This window comes from Larus michahellis, chromosome 9 (genome assembly GCF_964199755.1).
Source record: "Larus michahellis chromosome 9, bLarMic1.1, whole genome shotgun sequence".
NCBI lineage: Eukaryota > Metazoa > Chordata > Aves > Charadriiformes > Laridae > Larus > Larus michahellis.
In genome coordinates this window covers 28,173,975-28,197,900 of record NC_133904.1, presented here as the reverse complement: position 1 = coordinate 28,197,900, position 23,926 = coordinate 28,173,975, and the positions used below count along the sequence as shown (strand labels likewise).

Below are 23,926 nucleotides of genomic sequence, written 5' to 3'. Positions count from 1 at the left end.
TTAATCTAAAATTCCCTTAATCACATACGTTCTGTATTTTAACAGTCAAGATCAGCAGAAGTTTTCTTCACAGGAAGAGAATAATTTTTTACCTTCGTATTTATTTTACCAAAAAGATCTGCGCTATAGAATTCCTGATTAAAAAAAATACAGATGGCATTTCCCTCCATTTGTAAATTATTCCAGATATCCCAGTGTGCTGCTACGGGACAAGAGACAGGGACTGTCTCTGTCCCTCCCTCTGCCAAGGGACTGCTGTGACTGGCTCCCGTGAGGGGACAAGTGCCACGCTGACCTGTAAGAGCCGTGGTGCGGCCTCCGCTCGGGGATGCTCTGAGGTCCCAGCACAAGGCTCCTCTGCTCCCCACAGCGCTCCTTGCTGCTGGAATTCAAACCGGTGGTAAACTTCTGCTGTCTAGTACTCTCAAGTAAAGCTACCGCTTTCCTTAGCATTTCTATTCAGATCACAAACATCTATTTAAGAAGAATTCCGCAGCTTCTGCAGGAGGAGCGTGGAGCAAGGAGATGTGTCTCCTTCCGAGGAGGCCAGGCAGGGGCCAGCCCGGCAGCGACACAGCCCCGCAGGTTGACACTGCTCCCTGCAGCCCCAGGACACGGCCAGCCAAAACACACACGCTCCTGTCACTGGACCCTCTGCGGGGAGCGCCGTGGGCTGAAGGATTCGCCTCCCCCTGCACAAAACAGTGAAAAAACATCTATTTCTTTCGCTACTAAGTCTAAAGGCTTTTCACTGGGAAGTGGTTCAACGCGAAATCAACTCAGAGCACCCTCTCCCCGGACAACCACACTTCGCCTTTCCCATTCGTCACCTTAATCGCTTTTTTTTTTTTTAAATTCCAAAGAGTCACCTGTAAACAGGATATATTTCCCCAGTTTTGTGCGTGTTGGAGTGGCGTTTAGTTTATTTGCTTTTGGTTTTCAAGCAGAGGTTGCCGTTTAATAGGACGTACCTCTTGAAAGAAACACAATACATTAGTCTGACTTAGTGAGGAAAGAGAAATTTGATTTACCAATACAAAAATCATCTCCCAGCTGCAGAAAGTGCAAAAATCTCCTGCAAGTTGCTGGCAGTTGAAATGAGGTGCATTATTACCGTGCCCCCAGCTCCATCCCAGCAGGAAGATGGCTGCTGGATTAAATCCAGCACCTCCCTCCGTCCAGCAGCAGGAAGAAGTGCCGGGCCCTCGGGCCTTCTCTTTGATACAGAGACGACTGGTGGAAATCCAGCTTTAGTGAAAACAGACGCCTTCTCATTTTTTGTTTGAATTTGGCTACGGATTTATGTCAAAAGCCGAGAAGGCTGACGCTAAACAATATTTGAAATAACGTTTTTAGCGCGGTAAAGACTGCTGGTAGGCCTCCTCTGCAGTTTCGCTGAGGTGACGCACCGCCTTCCCAGGGCAGGAAAGCTGTGCTTCAAAGTGACTTTTTCTACCGTCTTAATACTGCATATGGCACATCAGAAAATTTGTATTAAATAAATTTTACGGCTTCCTTTGACTTACCCGAGATCGCTATTTTTAGTCAAGAATTTGACACTAAAGCATGGCCAGTTTAAGCCACATTTCCTATGGTCTGCAGCTCGCGCGTGCCATTAATTAAAAAGGTGAATCCCTTACTGAAGTCAAGAGCAAAAACTTGCATTGACTTCAGTGCAGCTAGGATTTTACCTAGATATCCTTATGATTCAGGTCATAGTTAAGTTATTGTTACAAATGTGTTCTTCCCTATTTTATAACAGTTTTAGCGCTTGGTTGTGTTTTGGAAGGCCCCAGCTGCAGAGCGTTTCTGAGACACCATGTGGGACCCTGCCACACTTCACAATGATTATTTTAATGCTGCTGCTTTAAGATCTCACAATATCTGGGACATTATTGCTTAAAAGAAAGATCATTCATGTGCGTTGTACTGCATCCAGTGACATAAAAAAAAAAAAATAGGAAACCATACAAGGCCAGAAGCCCTTGTTGTTGATTCACTCTGTGATTGACAGCTCATACCACATTATTGCAGTAATTTTGTATAGCATTCACAATAACAAGAGCACCCTAGTTAACTCTTAAATTTATTAGGAAAACCTAGTGCAGTTTCCTAAAGCTTTTAATGTTGACTTTTCTTCACATCCAAAGTGAAAACTGAGTGACTACAACAGGAATTGGGCAGGCCTCTGTTTTTAACCATCCTACCAGTTGCACCAAGTATTAAGTAATGACATTGCATCCTAAACAAAATACAAAAAGGGTATCTCAAACATACTAAATGTTGGGAGCAGGGATTCGGGAATCACAGCAGTTCACCGATGCCACTGGAGTGATTTCTTTAAAAAAAAGTAAAGAGGAAGGAGGCAAGTGGCATGCAGTAATGAACAACGGGAAGTCACCCAATCTATGAGCAAACAAAAATAAGTAAGAAGATGCTGGGAATCAAATGGAAAGAGAGCAAGGGGGGACAGTAAGCAAACTCTAGTACAGGGAAGACAGCAACAATTTCCACAGGCTGCTTTAAAATTAAAACTTAAAATTCTTTAGCATCTTTTTTGCAGTTGCTCCTAAAAAAATCACGATGGGAACAGACAATTTTAGCAAGGCTTTAGGTTATTATTATTTGTAAAAGCAGCTACAGAAAGATGAGAAAAAGATTCATCCAGGCACAGAAGACCTTTTCTCAGATTGCTCCTAGAATTACTTGTAGGCTTTAATCTTTGCAATGCTAAAAAGGAAGCCCTGGAAGAATCATGATTATCCTTCCCCATTAGCATGAAGCCGGCTATAATAATTTCCAATGAATGGCAAAGCAAGACTGTTTCTAACTTGTTTGTGGGGAAGAACTCCATAATACTAAAAAAAGAAAAGTTGTTTTAGTAGTTTTCAACTTCAGAGATACAGTTTAAATGAATACATTAATTTTATATCCAGTTTTCAAGTTACTTATGAAATAAACTAAGCCTAAAAAAAAGTTAAACTGGCATGCTACACCAAGGGAATTCTTAATCTTTACACTGTGATACAACTTTATAAATTTAGGTCTAGTAGGAGAAAGGTTACTTTAAGATCAGAAAACATATTTAACCATGACAATGACATAGTAGGGAAGATCAGTTTAGACCACGTAACTGACAGTGACAATTTACAGTTAGCAGCTCTGCGGCTAACGCACTGAAAGAGAACTTGGTTGTTGTCAAGTACCGTAGCAAGGAATGGAGAGACAATGACTTATTCTTCTTGAATGGTTGTTCTTCAAGTGTAGCATACAACAAGCATTTTGGTAATGAATTATAGTACTTTTTCATTTTAGTCTTAGCATGACTTTTCAGATACCGCCCTTGATGAAAAATAGATATTGAAATCGTTAAAATGACTATTATGTGAATGACTTAAAAAACAATTAGTGAGATTTGAAATACCGTGTTTCAAAGGTCAAAGCAATTCAGTTTCCTTCGACAAGTATTTATGTAACCTAAGACTTACACCTAGGACTTTGCAAATTAAGTTCTACACCAGCCTCTCCACGAGCTGTATTGTAAGAAAACACTAAATAAATAATAGTGGGTTTTAACTTTTATACATGAATCAGCTTGTTTCAATGGATTTAAAAATAATGTATCTTTTAAAAAAAAAAATCTTGTCATCAAAAAAAGGTTATTTGTCTACTCAGCTATTGATTTTAAGGACTACAGTGAATGAAGCAGGGAGTGAACAATACCCCTCCCTCATTCTTTTATGAATTATATTACATGGGGTCTCCATCAACTGGAAAGAACAGAATCAAATCTCGTTACATGCTTGGCAAACATATCCCTCAACCAAAATTAGCTTAGCCTGAAATAAAAAAAAAAAAAAAATCTGTGACAGTCAGAACTTTTTTTAATTGAACTGCCTATTCACGAAGAACAAACTAATGCAAACAGATTTATTACTAAAATTATGAAATTATTTGCAACTCGTTCGGAGAAGAACTCAACTGTGCATGGTTTCAGAATATTCTCAAAACACAGAGAATTTCTGCAGAAGCAAACAAATACATAAACTCAAACATCTCAAAAAAAACCCACCGCAGTGGAAATTTTTCACATTTATCCAGAAAAGTCTAATGTCTCAGCACAGTGACGTCTGTACAAACTGATTTGTGTGCTATGCCACACTTCGGTAAATTACACAATAAGTCCCGTAAACACTAAAAAGATAAACACTGATTTTTCTCAACTAAATTATGGATATACCTGTTGTAAAAATGTAATGTGAGATCAGGAGCAATATTACACATTATCCTGAAAGTCACAGCGTAAACCTGAGATTTTGGCAGTTTTATCAAAATGTCCCAAACAACTCTGTGTGCATCACTAGTCCTCATGTCTCACCATGTATATTTGTCAAAACCAAAGAAAAGTAGACAACTTTTTTGTCCAACAATACATTAAACCAAAAGTGATTAGGTATTATCAAATTAAATATCATAAATAAAAAGTATTTACAGTAATTTCTAATTATTAGACAACAAAATAACCAATTAGATTGTGCAACAAACTTAAAACACCCAACATGAAAAATGTGAAGTATTACTTAAATCTTCACGTACTGATTTTACAAAAAACTATTAAAATATTTAAAAATTTCCATTTTATCTATTTTAAACAAAGAAATTTCAAAAATGCTTAAGACTATTAAGAGTTATCAATTACACAGGCACTTCACATGTAAACAATCTACAGTACAACTGAAAGAAAAAATATTTGGCACCAACCTAGAAGACTGGAAATAACTCAATAAAATGTGTCCTTTTCCCATTGTACACTGCTTTGTGTAATCACCAGACACTCAGAGTAAATACTGGCAATGTTAGAAGTGTGTAAGTCACAATCAGGAGTGCAAAAAATAAAGAACGCAAATATCAAGCTTTCCGAGAGAGTGAAAGTGGATTAAAAGTGATCAGTCGCTCGCATTTTTACCATCATACCACGGCTACATTTTTGTCTTACCTTTAAATCAAATGATTGACTGGAAAGATTAAAGGGGGAAGGCGTGCTTTGTACTTCTGAAAAAAATTCAAACAACATTTTCAATGTAGGAACAGAAATCCAGCATTTAACTGTAACACTGTGAGCTGTTAAATGGCAGCTTTTAACTTAACGGGAAAGAGAACCTAATGCTACCGCAATCTCTTTGTGCATCCAATTAGAAAAGAAAAAAAAGAATAATTGTGTTCTTATAACTGTCAGCTGACTCCAAGGTTTTCACATACAACTCCAAAGTAAGGCTCTCCACAGCATCTGGACAGATACTAGTTTTTGATGGCTTGGATGTTCCCACGGAGGAAGCTGAACTGCTTCAGAGCAATCTAACGGACAGATGGAATGGTAAACTGTCTGCCTTCAAGAAGTCACGTCACATGGAGGAAAGCTGAGATACTTTCAATGTCGGCAATTCAAGCAGAGCTTGAACTGTGAGGCCAACCTTCACCAGACCCCTTTCCTCCAGAATGTGATGAGGCAAGCAAAGTCTCTCCTGCAAAATAAAGCGGTACGTGTATCAAGGTTCGGTCATTTTTTTCTCCCAACGTGGGCAACAAACACGTTCTCTCTGAAGTCACGCATACATCACTAAAAGACACTTGCATAGAAGGTATCTTTGGCCTTCAATTTCGTATGTGGCTCTCTACAGTAACAAAATGGTCAGAAACTAATTATATCTAAGAGCTGTTAAAAGTGTTAAAACTATGACAACATCAGAAGATACATAAAAACCTGCTAATTTCATAAAGCCAAAGACACTGTTGGTTTCCATAAGCAGCACATATAAACAGGCTGATGGGCACCGTCGGCTCAGTGGCCTACTCCCACCATCCCTTCTTTTGTAGCCTTATTACCAGTTTTCCCCTTGGGAAAACTTGGAAGTGCTGATAAACTGGGTCCCAGTAACGAGCCATTCCCCAAGAAAGGCACCTTTCCGTTTCAAAACTCAGCAGACGCCAGACCATTTCCCCAGCTGACAGCTGGTGTTACGTGTACGGAGAAGGGAAATCTTGGCATCTCTGACTTCTGAAGGGGCTGTGGCTCCACACTAGATAGAAACTGTGGCAGAGCAGCACCCCAGGCCTCTAAATCCGTGAACTAATTTTCTTGTTCCACTAAAAAGGGTCAAGGGAGTTTTTTGTCTCTTGTAATATGCAGGAAATGATTTGATCTTTAGCCTTTTTTTTCCCCCTCATAAGGGCAAGCAAGAGGATGAACTTGGGCAACAGAAGCATGAATAATGGGCTGCAACTACAGCCACGCTAAAGAGATAGATAATCAGTTAGGCTACATATTTCTGTAATTGCACTATTCTTCCTAGGCAGACACTGAAATTCATGCCTAGGTGAGTTGCTAAACTCAAGACTTTCCAATATCACACCACCATTCTCTTGCATCAGTTCTTTTGCTTAGACAATTGATTTTACAAGGAAGTCAGCATTATTTTTACTATAAAGAACAGAATAGAAACCCATAAATTATCTTCCTGAAGTTCATGCCACAGGCCAGAAATGGAACTTCTTTTCAGATCTTCAAGTTCCTGGTCAGTGTTATAATAACTATTGCCCCCTAAATTAAGCCCCCCCAAAAACCCAACTTCAGTATTTGCTGACATTTTCTGTGGCTTTAATAGTAAGTCAATAAAGCAATTGGTATACCTGTGGAACGCCCAATTTTTTACAAGCGTCAAGAAAGTTTTCAACATTTCTTCGGCACTTTGCCATACTGAGTTTAGGCTGTAAAGACAGGATTGTTAGATCTTCCGTCAGACATTTGTGAAGGATTGATGCAAATTCAGTAACAGTTGCTAAAACACAAAGCAAATTCTATGAAAACAGCTCTTAAACTACACTTCCGAGCCTTGTTTCATTACTATTTTTTTTTGCAGAAAAAAGTGAGGAATGCAGCCAATTAATGTGGTAAACATGATTCATGATGTTTTAGGATTGAACTTCAAAAGCTTGCTTTCACATAAGAGGCAACAAAAGTGAGATAAATGACTTACCACTGCTGGCGATGGTACGTGAATGCTGGCAACAGAGCGTGGCCGTATGTGATTGGCTAAATGGCAAAGAACCACTCCATCCATCAATGCTGCTCCGATGTCGTCTGGCAAAATTACTTTTAACCTTGATTCAAGATTCTATTAAAAAGTTCAGAAGTAAGTTACTGTCAACATTAGCTAGTTTTTAATTTAAAATTCAGGATATTGAAAAGCATTCCATTTAAAAGGGACATTTTAATAATAAAATTACGTAAATGGAGTCAATCACGCTCTGAGTACAAATATCCTTTTATCACTAACCTTAAAAAAAACCCAAACCAACAAGCAAAAGGGAATGTAATGACATAGCTACACGCATTGCAAAAGACATTCAGCCAACAACTACCACGATACATAGCTCTCAAAGCCAGACGATGAACTCACCATTCATAATAGGAAATTTAAGGACAGGAATGGTAGGCTGAATACCCCATTAGCTGTTAATGTGCAGAATTTGCGGGTTGAAATCACACACAGTTTTACTAGGAGAAGTCAGGGGGGAAAAGGGAACACAACCACTTTGGGCATGGCTCTGTCATTCATGCGATGACAGCATGAATGACAGCCAAGGAAAGGGTGGCCACGAAGTGTCCCCACTTGTTTTATTCCCACCCCAGCAACCAGCCAGAAGTGACCCAGACAAGGCACAAACAGCCTTCAGAGAAGTCACACCCCAAATCAGTACCGCCCCAGCAAGCAGAGCTGCTACGATTTACAGTTAACTATAACTGTGAAATATCTTGAGATCAGAACCATACAGAAAACAACGTACCGGAAGTCTGAAATTCAGATCCCATTCAGTAGCATATAACCTACAGCAACTTTCTACACTCAAAAACCATTTGGCCATTCAGAAGACTATGAGCATCTTCCTTCAAATCTCAGGTCACACAGCAGCAAACACCGACAGACTTACTAGCTCCCTAGGAAAACCTAAAAACTCAGAAACCTTACAAAAAAATATTCATTTTTCATTTCACTTAATTTTCCAGCTAAAAACCCATTTAGTTCCTGGTTAGTATCTTGGTTGGACCAAAAATAGGACCAGTGTAGCCCGTTACGTGAAATTCCTCAGGACAAAATATCACTAGAGATGCCCTTGTACAGCTGCAATGACTGGCAGGCCTTTATTTTAAAGGTTTAAATTGTGGTACACAGCAAACTAAGCGTGCTGCACCCAAACAGTAAATAATGGTACATACATTGCGAAGCTGTCGTATTTGTTCCCTTTCTTCTCTTAAATGCTCCATTTTTCTCCTCATTGTAAATCCAGGATCCACTGCACCGTAGTCTGGGCGAGATGCACGGCTGAAAGCTATTCAACATTAGTGAAGTTAGTTTTCAGAATTCAGATTAAAAAAGCGCTATGACTAAAAATCTACCGCCAAGGATAAAAATGTGAAAGAAGCTGCAGAACTTTTCCAAACAAATATATTTAAGTATCCTGACAGAAAACATGCTGTCTATGAAACTTATCTTCCAAATAAAATACACAGATCATCTTACTTAAATGCAAATATATAAAACTAGAAAATATGGAGACAGAATTGACTTCATCATTCAAGTATCCGTTTGCACTTTTCCAAGCGTATCTTGCAATCTAGCTTTGAAAGTATTTTCATTGTATTTTACTTTTAATTCAATATGACATCTTTGCGGAGGCTAAAAAAAAGGACAGAACTCTGACAAAACTTACAATGAAAGACATAAAATATATATACAGACACACAGGCACATATGTGCCTGTGTTAGGTGTGCATATGCACAGGTGCAGTGTTTTTTTAGTAAAGAACTAATTGAAAAAACATGAAACATCCCATCTACAAGTTCAGAGTTGTTCTTTAAAAAGGAGGTCTGTTAAATAATTACATTCACTTTACTATTCTTTATGGTCAGAAAGCTGTCAACAATTCTATTATTTTATAGCACACTGGCAAATAAACACTCTTTGGTTACAATACCACCGTATCCTTAAGTATTTTATTCCATGCTTTTGAGAAAAAAAAAAAAAATCAATAGTTACACCTTCAGAACTTTCTATACTGTTTCTAATAGTTTGGATTTTAGCGAGAGATCTAACAATCAAAAGTAACAGAATTTATACAGATACTCCTGAAATCACTGCCCTGATTTTATATATTATGAGAGTATATAGTTTGCATACAGAAAAACACAATTCCATGTCACTGACAGTATCTATAGAAGCATCTAAAACCGTAACGACTTTGGCTTGTAACGAAGAAACAAGACACCCTTTGCTTTCCTAGCACTGAGCGAAAGGGGTGCTGCCGTTTCACCGACGCGAGCTGGCAGCAGCTCCGAGGAAGCCCACGACCGTGCTGAGAAAAGATGGGCTGGAAAGTCCCACCAAGCCTCTTCCCTCCTATCCAGTCTGCGCCTTCCCCCAGCCAGGGATGTGGATAGCTGAAGCCCTTTAACGATCCCAGCAAGGCATGTCCTGGTACATGCGACTAACCTAACCAAGGCTGGCACAGGAGTTTCATGCAACTGCTTACAAATCTCAAGGGCCTGAAGGGCCCTGAAGGAGCCACGTGCATGACCTTGGCCAGACGTACTCTGCTCCTAAGGGCTCACAGGCCAGCATTACGGAGGTCAAGCCTTGCTACCATAAACACAGAATGAAATTAGACTAAAAAGATGAGATCATTCTTTCATAGTAAATTTACATGAAGATTGTTCCCTTAAAACCAGATAAGAGTGGTATTAACTGGAAAAAGGATTGCACAATGGCTTTTCCAAACTGTGTTTTAGACTGTTGATATCCAATATTCATAGACACTTGCACAGAAAAAAAAAATATTGTAACAAAAAGAATACTGTAACTGCAAAGAAAATAAATTGTGTTATTTCTACCCAGATTTCAGAGGACCAAAAGTCTGCTTTAGACAGCACAACTTTCTTATGAGGGTATGGCAGTCCTGGAAGAGTCAGGGTGCGAAGAAGTACTAAGCCACAAACCTCCTGGCAAAGCTCTGCCCAGGGCATCCTTTCACAGGACAAATTACAAAAACCTGCCTGTCTTGAAACCCTCCTACCTCAGCCATCAGATCTAGAGAACAATTGTGTGCTGTTTCCCTGTTCTTTGACAGTGACTAAATAAGCACAAAATAAATCAGCAGGGGAAAAAAAATTAAAATTAATTAAAAAAATAAATCACTGTCCAACTTGGGGAACTTTCAATTATTCCTTTGCCAAAGCAGCTGCCTGTGTCTCTCCCAGCACTATGCCTTATGATAAGTACACTGTGCAGCTTCATATTCATTCCAGTTCATGCATCTGTTGTCCTTACCATCTCTTCCAGCCTGGGAAATAAACATCTGATCTATCATGCTATGTTAGAGAACAGCAGCTTACCTGACCTTGGTTTGAGACCAAACGGACCATGAATGTTACCATCCGTCCTTTCGTAATCCTGTTAAAAGAGAGAACATCAATTTTCTTCTATTCATTAGAAGAACTGACTTTTGTTCCCATCAAGACAGTGTTGAAATTATTCTTGCCTAAGAAAACTGAGTCCTGCTTAACTGTAACATGCTCTTTTGAAGTGGACAGTATAAAATAAATGCAATGAAAGTAACCTCACTAAATGCAGATAAAATTATCTTACTGAGGAAGAAAAGGAAATATTTACTTTCAGTTATGCAGAAAAGGTATTTCTCATTTCACCATCTAAAAAGAGCTGCACTCCGTAATTTGGTATGTATACGAGAGACCCTTATTTCAACTGGTTTCACTGCATTTGGAGGTTCTCATTCCGCTCCAGCAGGTGAAGTGCCGATAGTCCCTGGTGTGCCTTCCCCGGAGGCCGGAGGGCCCAGGCAGGGAGCGGAGCTGCAGGGCTGCACCGCAAAAGCCACCGCCAGCACCAAGAGGATGAAACTCTCCAACACCTCTCAGCACCTTTGGGTTCCCCGTGGTATAGAAAATACTAAAACCACAAGTTTTACTTAAAATTCTCTGGATGGCTAGTGCATGGGACACCTACGAAGTATGGTAAATTTTGTTTTTGTTTTATTAGCTATTTTCATTAGGAAAAATAACGGAGACAAAGCAATGCAGCTTTCCATGCAGCAGTCAAAAAGAAGAAATCTACGGAGAGATCAGACAGTTACAAAGGTGAAATAAGTTGCAGCATCTGTCTCTAGTTTCTATTTTTGAATTTTTATGATGATGAAATATTTCTAATTGTGGTTTCAAAGGCAACTAACAGCTCTGTATCTGCATGGGAAACCTGGTGACAAGCAATGCGCACAAAGAAATGTTCGTTGAATGAAAAACAAAACCACAAACTTGTACCTCAGACGACACAGGAGACTGTGGGGACACATTAGTATTATCACTGTCTTGCTAAAAAGAAATCAAAGAGACGAAATTATAAAAATGAAAATTATGATGTAACGAGAAACATGAAATTATGAAATACACAATACGTGAGACATGCAACATTTGTCAAGTATGTGACAAACTGGCAGCAACTAAATTTAAAGACACTTAAGTCAAGGAAACACCGTTCACTGTTTCTGCTGAATATTACTTTTACATTACCTCTGCTTGGTAGAGAAATTAACTTTTCTATTACCAAAGCAAGTAAATGTCCTACTTTTCCCCAGTACACAATCTTGATGACTTTTTTCCAATAAGGGAGTATAATACTTATTTCCATACGGCTTTAGAATGCAAAGTTTGTTTGTGTCGACTCTAGATACCCTCCAGTTCTGTGGCTCATAGGTGTTCATAAGAGACAAATAAGTAAAACATTTTCTTAAACATTTTACACAATTGCTTTTTCTCACCTCATCATTTTCATTTCCACTTGAACTCTTTCTGGAAGACTTATACTGCAAAAGACACACAATTATTACTTTAAAATGGAAGTATGGTTTTCATTTGAACTAAATGGCTCGATATCACTCAGATGTTACTTATTACTGGTGAAGCTGCTGAGAAAAAACACATGTTACAGAATCAAAGGAGCAAAAAAAGTAAAACAGAAAAGGAACATCTAGTTCCTAGGAGAGTCAAAATCTTCATTATGTTGATGAAGGATAAGAGCATTTTAAAACTAAATATGCTCTTACCCTATTTAGATAACTCTGACTGCATGTTGAGATTTAGATGAGATCTGAGGCAGAAATTCTTTGCTGCGAGGGCAGTGAGCCCCTGGCCCAGGTTGCCCAGAGAAGCTGTGGCTGCCCCATCCCTGGAGGGGTTCAAGGCCAGGCTGGACGGGGCTTGGAGCAACCTGGTCTGGTGGGAGGTGTCCCTGCCCAGGGCAGGGGGTGGCACTGGGTGGGCTTTAAGGTCCCTTCCAACCCAAACCGTTCTCTGATACAAAAGTTGATCCAAGTGAAAACATCTTAACAAACTGCTACAAGCAGTATTTGTTAGAAAAAATTATGCAACCCATGAAACTTACTGCTCCAATATATTTGGTTATGTAACTAAGATTGCTTACACTTTGAGAAGTTGACCTGCAATTGTAAAAAAACCTAAATTAACAACAAAAAAATAGAAATCAATATTTCCTTTACAGCTTCAAAGCCTGATCACATCCTTTCATCTATTTAAGACCAGCACTTTTTCCACAGCTGTCTGATTTGTTGCGTGATGCCTTCATCGCTGTCCCACTGCCTGATCACCCTGGAAGTATAGGAATTGGAGCGATTGAAGGAAGAAATTTAGAAAAGAGGTATTTAAGAAAACAAGCCTATTTCATTGTCTGCAGAGCAAGCGTACAAAAAATGGAAAAAACATGCAGCTAGAATTAAAAAGATCCATCACTACACAACTCCAGTAAATGTTGTGTGTATGAGGCTGGGCAACCCATCTTTGGTATAACACAGGCTAAATTAAGAGACTAACCTTGGGACTGGAAGGATGGCTGCCCTTCAAAGATCTGACTTCTAGGGGTACATATAGGTTTTAGTTGGAAGAATTTCTTAAAAAGGAAGAAAAACCTGACTTGCAACTATGCTCTTTAATATTAAACAAACATGCAAACTTAGACAGCTCTGCAACAGAAAGCTGTATTTATTAGTTATGCGTAGGAGATGCTTGCCTTCTTCCAAGTTCTACCTGAGCACTGCGAGACTGTGAAACTGAACAGCTTTAGAGCACTGAATTCTCAACAGCTTTTTGAACTACAGGATGGATGATGCTGACAACGGTGAACAGCATCTCTCTTGAGATCCAGGGTCCAGGACCAACACAGCTTTGGTAGCCACCCTACTGCCCTTCATCTTCTGGGCAACTTAAACACACGACTGAATAAAGCGTCAGTTGTTGGTTTATGGGATTCTGTTCTGGTTTGGGGGGTTTTCTGGTGGTTTTGGTTTTTTGTTTGTTTTGAGGGGGTTTGGGTTGATGTTTTTGTTTGTTTCTGTTGTTGAGGGGGTTTTTTTGTTTGTTTTTGTTGTTTTGGTTTTTTTTAAGCTATGAATGGAGCAGAGAGAGACCTATTACATATCAGGAATCAGACAGAGACCTATTACATATGTCCATGACTGGATCTTTCTCTTCTTGGGTTTATTTCCTTTATGTTTGCAGTACAGGGATATATATTACTTTGGCAGCTGATGAGGCAAAGTCTGATTTTCTATGCCCTGCAGAGCTCCGCTGCTGGCTTCTGTTTTACAGGCCTTTGGCCAGTTCAGTGTTCATGTTTTTCCACCATAATTAGCCATATCAAAGCTAGCACGTAGTAATTCTTTTCCATTGTGGATATGCTAACAAGAATTTCAGCTTGGATGTAGCCAGGATCCAAAACAACTGCAAACTATTCCCGGGGTGGGGGCAGGGGGAAGGCATTTTGTTTGATAAAATTGTCTTCAATGATAAGATTCTTTTCACATACTTAATGCCACAAAAGAGTTCAGGCTCCAGCAAGACTTCAGTGCAATGCCACAAGAAAAGGAGAAAAGGAGTTCCGATTCTCGCAGGCATTCTCCTACCCTTCTGCTGCACAATACAACTGCACAATAAAAATATACAACACAAAGATACTCTATAAATACTTCTGGATGCTGATCCAAGTAAACTTTCCCTGTTCTAATACGCCCCTTGCAGTAATTTGGCATGTATTCTTAAGACTTTAATGTTTGGCAGTACAGATACAATCATTCGATGCGCTTTTTTGCCAAGAAAACACGGACACTGTATGAATTGTATTTTCACTGGTTTCTTACAACAGCAGTGGTACCTTTTTTTTTCCCCCCAGTTTGCCTTAGAAGACAGACTTTGTTTCACTTGCTTATTGCCTTGTTTTTTGCAAATGAAACTATCAGTGATACAGTATTTTTTGTTACTGATACAGCCTGCTTAATTTACTTTTGAGACATGTCCATAGCTGTATGTCATGCGCTTCAGGTACCTGCTTCCAGCACAGAGCTCAAGGCTGAAATCTGTCTTAGCATCTAAACACATCCTTTAAAGTTATGAGGAATCACTAACGCCGGTCTTCTGTACCGACAGCACAGCTGTTTAAGTAGTCAAATGACTGAATTCTGTTCTACTTCGAAGGCTTTCCCCTTCCCCTTAAAGGCCACAGGGCAAAATTACTTTAGGGATGAAAACCGAGGAAAGAGGTCAGTAGAATTCCAGTTAGGATACGACTCCACATACTCTTCAGGAAAAAGAAAAAAAAAAAGTAGCTTGTATAATCACAAGAATGTATCGGAGCTGTATGGCATGCTCTGTTTTTACTAGAATTTCATTTCTTTGAAGTTCCCCAGCATTTCATAAAGATGTATGATGACAAAAGACCCAAAAAACTAATTTCATATATGAGAAATTTCATTTTAACTCAACCTAACACTGGTCAGAATTCTCCTATTTCTCTACGATACCCCCAAACTGCTGTAACTTCGTGTCTGTTCTGCAATAAGCAGATACTGACATCTGCTGACCAATGGTACGTACTACAGCAGTAAAGTAATCCAGAGAAAATTTCCTCTCTAAAATGCTCTCTAAAATGCAAACTAATGCAGTGAGAACCAAAATGCATAAATCATTCTTACAACCAAGCTGCACAAAAAGGTAATATATCTTTTCCTACCAAAAAAAAAAATCATCCCTCAAAATGGATGGGGAAGGACCGATGACTGAAGATTAGTTACTGGCTTTACCAGAAGACAACTGTAAATTACTGTCTTTTATTCGAAGGATAAACAAAGTATTTGGGTATTTGGTCAATTTTTTCCTCCTGATTTTCCTGCACTCTCACATGACCCTAAATACATATACATATATATATACATATATATATGTTATTATTAAACTCAAAAGAGACAATTAAGAAATTACAGGTTACTTGCAAAATTAGAAGCATGACAACCTTTTCTTACCTTTACTTATAGTTTCTTCCACTCTCATTAAAAAAAAAGTGTCACACACACACACACACCCCCATTACCTTGAAATACTCTTTTCTGATTTGTTTACTTCTCCTTCTTTCTTCATTCTGCCAAATCACTGGCTGTGTCTCTGGCCAACGCTGCTCGTCCATCGAATCCTTCTGGTTTTCCAGTGGCTACGAGGTTCAGAAATATTTTTTTACGCAAAAGGTAAACATGCCTCGTGTGCACTAACACAAATTAGTATGAACTACAACGACAAATTGTTTGCCTCTCATAATGTAGCTTTATGACACCAAAGTGTTACCAGTCTTAATGGTGATTCTGGTGGAAATCCCTTATTTCCCTTCAAGTCCCAAAACGTATTTCATAGAAGAAAAAGAATCTCTGAAATAATTCCTAAGAAAATAACACCATTTTCTGCTGCTCTGAGCCTAATTTTTACAGGTATGTGAGGAAGCCACCTAAGGCCCCCGTAAATAACTTCAAACCAGCGGTTGGGAGTGTGGTTAGCCATTAGCACATCCAGTACCTGAATACTCACTGCACAGGAAAAGGACGACTACAAGAAGACAATTTAAGTATTGGTCTGCTGTTCCTATTTAAAAGATTATACATATCAACTAGCTGGAAAAGAAATCTCTCTTTCGAAGTACTGTATTGTGCAATGTATTCTGGAGAGACAGCTTAAGTGTATTTATTCTTAAAAAAAACAATGAATATGTATGAAGACGTCTATTTTATGAACACCGAAAGCAGACAATCTGAAGGGCCCATTTCATAATAAGGCTAAAACTACATTTCCAACTATTTCTTCATATTAGACTACCAGGCCATTTAAAGCAATTGCAAATACCTGATGGATTAAAATCTAAAATAATAAAGTATTCTTTACAGTTTCCCTGCAGTTTTATCGTATCATGCAAGCTTCTCAGTGAGGTATGGAGAATGGAAGGCATAAATAATTCAAACCATTTAGAAATTAAAAAAAAAAACAACTGGTAAGGCAGTAGAATTTGTATGTAAAGAAATATTAAAACCAAGTAAAACTCATGTCTCAGTTTGAAGATCCTAAAGCTAGTACCATATGCTCTTAAAAGAAAAGGCCCCCATTACACACAAGTCAAATGATCTTGAAGTGTAAGTTCTTCTAAGGTTTTATATTTTCCACCACAATTACACACATACAGTAACTGTGTGTGTAAGCAATGGTATGACTGTGTAAAAGTTTTCTGCCAGAAATACAAAACCAAAAACCAAAACAAAATAAACATCACTCAAATATGAAGCCACCACCTTCACATTTGAATATTTACCTGCCAGCTGTACGGGGACACGGGGGAACTCACTTCATCTGCCAAGACACTACAAATTGAGACAAGAGGCATTATGACATTTACTGCTTTTGTGTACTTTAAAACCAAGTTACTGTAAAATATGAGAAAAAGTGAACCCTATTAACGAGCAGCTTCTCTGCAGTGCTACTGCCTTGTTTGTCTACCTGTTTAAGGATGTCACAAGGTGGCTAAAAAGTATGAGCATTTGACTAAAACCTCAGATCAGATTTCACTCTCTTTTCCATATCCATAGGTATTCCACACTACAGCACTTTATTCAGATCAAGCTTTTTTTAAGCATGTTGATCTTTAGAGATTACTGATTTTTTGTTTCCCAAAGCAACCAGTGAAACATTTTGTTCAAAGCTGACAAAATATCTATTCTTAAACTTTTGGAAGACCCCCACGCTTCATGTCACTGCTGGCTCTGTACGGTAAAATGGAAGCTTATCCTAACAGGGAAGGGGAAAACATTTTCAGATTTCTCTCTGTGAAATTCACTTCTATCATCCTCCCAGCAACCCCCTCACCCGCACTGGGAGCAGTGCAGGACACCCGCAGCTGACACCGCTGGGGACAGAAGGCGAGAGGAGACAGCTCCCCGAGCGATTTCATAAATCCCAGAGGGAAAGCAGCCAGGCAATTAGTGTCTGCTACTTTGTATTCCTTTCCCTTCCTTTGTCTTTCTGTTTGCCTCAAACCAATAACGCTTCTTTTTAAAGCTGTTTGGCACAGGAAATTTGTCTGCATCACATCCAATAGCTTGAGAAGTGACCCAGCTGCGAATTGCAGGAACTGCTGCAATAAATAACTGGGTTCTGCTGTCGATAAATACGTATCTATTAACTATGACCTGGTCTGTAAGTGTAAATTCTTTGGGGATACAACAGTCTTTCTACTCTCTTTGTATGTTCCTTACACAGTGTGTGATTTGGGTTCCCATATATCAGTGCCATAAACCAACAAATAACCTGCAACATCCACCTTCTCTTCTGTGCACACCTCAAAGGTAAGGGGGGGGAGGCGGTTGGGGTTTCTTTTGGGGTGTGGGGGGGTTGCTTTGCTTTTTAGTCTCAGAACTGTTTCTGTTTCATTAACAAAAGAGGGAAAGGTTAAGTTTAACCTTTCCTGGATCCCCCAGCACAGCTGTACACTACACTAGGTGACAGCACCCCGAAGAACAGAAGCTGTATGTGAAGCAACCAAGGCCTGGAAGGTTCCAAAGGCAAGCGAAGACCAGCTGCAGCACAGGATGGGCCATAGAAACCCAGGACACGTGCACAGCTAGCTCTTTAAAACCACACAGCCCAATGAGAGAAGACAGCCAAAATAGGACGTATCATGCTGAAATATCTACAGTGTGTCCCTTTTCTGTTGGAGTAAACACTTTCCTCATGTCTACCTGAACCGCTACCACCCCCAGCGCTCTCCGGCAACACCAACAGCAGTTATGGCTTTGGTCTCCAAGGTTCACAGCCAAACTGCACACAAGCAGATACAGATCCTTATCAAAGTACAGATTTTAGAAATCACAAAAGCCATCGCTCAAATGGAGTTCTCATCTGGAGGCTGCCAGTAAGCTCTCCCTCTTTAGCTTAAAAATTAAAAAAAGATTATTTCTCGACCAAACTGATTAAAAGAACTGATCTAGGATTCCTTAAAGGAAGGAGCACTGAAAACTTGCTAAGTTCTCTCTCACCCATGTGGGCAGAAACGGGAAGCTGTGATTTCCCTATTTCCTAGAGACAAGGCTCTGGGTAATTTTTTTTGTTGTTGATTTAGGGTGGGTTTTTTTAACTGAAAGAGCGTAAGAATACAGCTCCTGCAGGCAATGGGTTCCTCATTGACATCCTCCACAGATGGGGAAGGTTCCAGAGGCTGAACTGCCAGCCACACTCTTCCAACAGCTCTGCAGAGCAGCAGAGGGCAGAGACAGGGACAGGGAGATGCCCGAGCGCAGCTTAGTGCCATCTGATGTACCTGGACTGTCACCTACGGCACACAAGGCCTTCTACGCTGGAACTGGATGTCTCAAACATCACCGAAGGCCTATCTTTAGGCACCGGTATTGTTGCCATGATCACACCCACAAATTAGTTTCTGGATGACATCAACTTTCCTAAAGGCTCGAAAGAACATTTTTTGTTTTTTTGTTATCTGAAAGAATCTCAAGAACCTATTCTGAGTAGCTTCTGTTTCATCTTGAGCTAAAAACATTACAACAGCAGATGGCAGCAGCAACACAAAATAAATATAAAAAGAAATTTAATAAAATATTGAAAGCTGTGATATGTTTAAATATATCAATACCATTTTTCCGATTCCATTGGCTGCTTTGGCCTGTTCCTTGTGCTTACTGAAACTGAATGATTAAGAAGCCTAGAAAGAAAAAAAAAAAGTACATATTTATTCAACAGCTTTGTTGCTAAAACTTTCTTAGAATACATGTTACTTTCACTGCATAACACTTCCTGTAAATGAAGAGGTTTGAATATTAAGGTGACATTTTCCACAAAATTAGAATATGTATGTGTGTACACGTATGAAATCCAAGCTCAATCCTGCTTCCATTTAAACCAACTACATTGTTTCCAGTTCTTGAAATATTTCAGGTTCTGAATTTTAAGTAAAACCTGATTATAATTCAAACCAAAATGATGAAGTCCTCTCTTACTTTTCTCCCTAAATACGTGCTATTTCAGCTGATTTCACACCTGCGTACAGTTACGCTGCCCTCAACACAAAAGGCCCCGGTGCTCTCTAAAACTAGGAGACAGAATCGAGCCAGCCTGGAGCAGACACGCAGCGATGCACGGGCTGCGCACAGGGCAGCCAGCGGGACAGCACAGAGCTGAGCAAGGAACGCTGCAAGTGCAAAGGAAACACAGGGAAAAAGGAGAGGTGGAAAATGGAGAAACACAGGCTAAGAACTAAATGAAAAATGTAATGCAGAAACGAACCAATGGAAATTACATTTTTCTTAACGGTAAAGAGTAAAAAAAATCCCCAAACTCACACAGAGATTCAGAAAAGCTTTTTCATCTGGAAGAAACACATACGAGACATGTGCGCAGGCAGGCAGAAGATATGAGCTATTATGGATGTTTGAAGTGTTAAAAATAATATAACAATCAGTAATGCTTAAAATTAAACGTTTTCAAGTAAGTGTCATGATGAACAGTAAATAGAACAAGTAATTTTGAATTCTTGGAGGTCATAATACTCTGACATGACACTGACTTCATGTGCAGAACTGCGATCAAAGTGTATTACTCTGAATTATACAGAGAACTAAAATGTGTTAAGAAAGAGAAAGAATTAGAAGAACACCAACTGTTCAATGGAAGAAGGTAAAACAGTAGGCACCTTTTTATATTTCATTATCATTACATAGGGCAGTACAACCGTTACCTTTAAGTGACTGATGATTTTCACTCAGACTTCCCTGATTACTGCGATAACTCTGAGCTCAGTAATCGCATTTGTGATTTAAACCTCTCACTGTGTGAACCTCAGTTTAATGGGATTACGAGAAGTTAAGCCCATAAACCAACACAGTCTGCACCATCTGCTCCCTATATTTTGTCTTCGGAAACTTAATTTTGAGGGTGTATTCCAGAACTAAAACTATACTATAGCCTGAAGTGTTACAAGAAATCCATATGCAGAGTGCATAGGTTATCAAACCATAATACAAACACGCCATTTTAAAGTCATTAATTTTTAGAGGGAATTCCCATTCAAATTAGCCTTATGTCTTCAACTGAAAGCAATGAAGAATTCAAAGAGGTTTCGTAACAAGATGTGACCATTACAATAGAAGGAGCATTAACAATAGAAATAACTGTATTCAGTTAATTAATTACAATCAAACTGTAAACAGTTTGATGCAAAACTTGCACCAAAACTGACTCTATCAGCATAAATTCAATGACTGTATGTAACACAGGCCATTTCTTTTTTATAGTCATATGAAGTGTAAGGAAAAGCTATTCAACCTAATTTAAACATACACACACCCTTTTTTGCTACACTGTTTCTATAACTAAAGTTTGAGTTTATTATAAACTGAGTTTGTTATACACAGAGTGTATTTTTATACTTTGTAAAGCAAAACCAAACATTTTTGAAACTTCCTGTTTAAAAAATGAAGAATATTGATGGGGAAGCAATGGCAAGTCCAGTATCTGTCAGGTTAACAGTTACTAGTCCAGTCAGAGAAATCTGAATTTCCTGTGAAATAAGGAACAGCAAAGTTTTTAGTTCAAGAAAACGGTGAAGAAAATTAACCTGAATTTACTAAATTTTTTGCTATGGAATTCATGGCAAAACAATTTGTTCAGCTGGAGAAAGTGGGGGGGGCATGGGGAACAAAACAAAACAAAAATACCACAGTAGTTGTGTTAAGAACTGTCTTCCAGGAAACACAATGCAAAACTGCGTATGCAACATGAAAAGTCTACACATAGCTCATATTGAGAAGTCACGCTCTTAATGTGGTGTTAATGGTGAAAGATTCCAGCAACTGTTTTTATTTCACACTACAACACACTAAATCCAAAACTTTTTTTTTTTAATTAGATCAATTATCAGGCCAATTTCTTACTGAGGGTCACGCTGTATCGCTAAATAAGAACTTGCATCAGTACTTGTGTTACTACTGCAATTAGTTTCCTATTTATGGTTCCTACTAACCGCATAGAGTCTGTTGTTACAGAGGTAGCATAAAACTACCAGAAAACTACTTCTAGGGTTCTAAAGGGTTCTAAAACTCATACAAACTTCGAAATGTAAATTACCCAACAGCACATACAGGATGACACATATTTATAATATATTAAAATCAGAAAAAAACCCCATTACGACTCTTTCTTCTAGTTTTATATCATGCAAGCGTAACACTTGCTCCAAACTGCTGACTAAATGGGGGAGAAAGGCGATGGCAAGACCAATTATGATATTGGAAAATACCTTCTAAAGTTTGAGAATTTAAAAAGTGGAATCTCTTCTCAGTCACTGATACTTTCATATTTTGAGCAAACATCACGATTAAGGGACACAAACGAAGCGAACGATGGTAATGCTACTTTAAGGTTAGCTATCTTGAAGATAAGCATGCAAGCGCTACCTAGGATGTAATAAAGTGTATAAAGACACTGGAAATCTTTTGCAGCGAGACAAAAAAAAACTGATGTATTTTAAACTCATTCAGGAGCTGTCTACTGCCTTCACACATGGCTGTGCGTTGTGCTGGTCGGCGCTGCTCTGGGGGACTGAGACAGCTTTTTAGGGAGTCCCTGCTGCCAGGCAAGAACCCCCACGTAACTTGGATGCAAACTGAAACCGGCTCGTTTGGTACTAATGAAGATTATTCAATCTAAACTATCCTACCTCCTCTTGAAACAGACCAGGAGTATCCAGAGTAAACTACAGAGTTTCAATGGATAGGGTAACAGTCTGGAATCGCTCCATTCCTCACCCAAACCCCTGAGCAGAGCCTCCCCTGCCCAGCCCCGATTCCATGTCACCTGCATCTGTCTGCAAACGCTTCCCTCATGGCTGTCAAATGCAGAACAAGTTGTCACGCTAATTTGAAAACCACCACTTTAAAACCAAGATATCTTCAATAAAAAACCCAAACAAACTAAAACCCCCACTTTTGCCTGAGGTACTATATACTAAAAAACCAAAAAGACTGAAGAAAAAACATGCCAAAGGTATGGGAAATTATGCATCTAGGTTGGACTCATTTAAATGTTCTTTGGAGACTTGCCTAATTAAATATTTTCCTTAAATAGCGTTTCACTGTCAAGAAAATAAATGCATTGCAATCTGGTTTTGATAACAAAATATCTTAGGCTAACGTAGCCAATCCCTTCATTCTATTTTAGAAGAAATGGCCCAAACTGTTTCTTTTGTCTGCATTTTAACTTTGGAAATCTGAAGCTCTACAAACGCTTTATACCTTGATGCACGTCCTGCCGCCCTCGTCCTCTGGAAGAGCTTTTCACTGAATGAAGTTCTATAGCTTAATGGCCTTCGTCTGTATTCACATTTCATGTACACCAAAGCCAAAGACGGAAGAAGGAAGCAGGACAGGTTGATGGGAGAGGACAGGGAAGTCATTAGCATAGCAAGCAAAAAGAAAAGAGACTGCATAATATTTTAAAAAAAACACCACACTGAACGAACAGAAATACGATTAGTAAGAAATTATTTTGTGATGCTCACTTTTCTGAGGATTCTGTTTACTCAGAGTGAACATATTTTCCACAAACACACACAGAAATATCTTCACTAAAACTTCTAAATCTTATTCTTATTGTTGTTTATGGCAAGAAAGTACAACTTTACAACACTATGGATTCAAAACCAGGGCTAAATTTTATAACAGGGGTGATTTTGCCCTCATGTAAAGATACATAAGCAAGCTTTAAAATATAAATGCTGAACTAAGTAAAACTTAACAACTAATGAGATCGCGTGCGTCTGGCCAATTCAAGAGCAAATCAGCGAGATGGATCCATTAAGACACAGCAACATACGAGGGGTAAAACTGAAGTTGCAGTACTTCAGCAGAGGAGTGGCTTGGTATTTCAAATGATTAGCTAACCAGGAAAGATTAAAAACTAATCAAACAAGACACACATGCAATATAAATAAACATCATAAAAACCCCCTAATATAAGAAAAACTCACTTATTCTCTTTTAGTAACTTAATATGAGAAAATTTAACGTTCTTAGTCTTTTTTGCAATACTTTTGGCAATATGCATGTATTAGCATTAAGATTTCCTTCTTATTTTTCCCTTCCCAGCGTGATCAACCAATTCTTAAATACACTGCATGGCGTTATAAGTAAAACCTATTTTATCATTTCCACACAGACATTACTATTGCTAGTATATTTAACTAATATAAAACGCCAGTGAATTTCCAAAGCTCTGCAACTCATCGTATTGGGATATCAGTTTCTCTAAGGGCTTCACGTGTATTTCAACTATCTTAAAAGAAAACCAGCGGTGCAGAATCTCATCATTACAAAGAAATTCAAAAGAAACAAAAATAGTATTTCAGCCAATAGGAAGTTAAATCCATTACTGCGGGATAATGAACGACTGTAATGAACTATATCCGTTAATGA

General features: G+C 38.8%; 1 protein-coding gene across 4 annotated transcripts in view; it reads right to left on the bottom strand.

Moving 5' to 3' along the window:
- Positions 1-3,866: 3,866 nt before the first annotated feature.
- The window catches only part of LRCH2 (leucine rich repeats and calponin homology domain containing 2), a 47,767-nt gene continuing 27,707 nt past the window's right edge, over positions 3,867-23,926 (bottom strand). The window contains exons 12-22 of one of the 4 annotated variants that reach the window (XM_074599698.1): positions 22,748-22,825; positions 19,093-19,161; positions 16,762-16,810; positions 15,505-15,621; positions 11,888-11,932; positions 11,391-11,441; positions 10,449-10,506; positions 8,276-8,388; positions 7,035-7,172; positions 6,688-6,765; positions 3,867-5,522 (exon numbers count right to left, since the gene is read on the bottom strand). In XM_074599698.1, coding sequence (XP_074455799.1) covers positions 5,403-5,522; positions 6,688-6,765; positions 7,035-7,172; positions 8,276-8,388; positions 10,449-10,506; positions 11,391-11,441; positions 11,888-11,932; positions 15,505-15,621; positions 16,762-16,810; positions 19,093-19,161; positions 22,748-22,825 — 916 coding nt within the window. In that variant the 3' untranslated portion in view covers positions 3,867-5,402. The remainder of the gene's footprint in view (positions 5,523-6,687; positions 6,766-7,034; positions 7,173-8,275; positions 8,389-10,448; positions 10,507-11,390; positions 11,442-11,887; positions 11,933-15,504; positions 15,622-16,761; positions 16,811-19,092; positions 19,162-22,747; positions 22,826-23,926) is intronic. The other 3 variants (XM_074599699.1, XM_074599700.1, XM_074599702.1) reach the window with 3 other exon arrangements.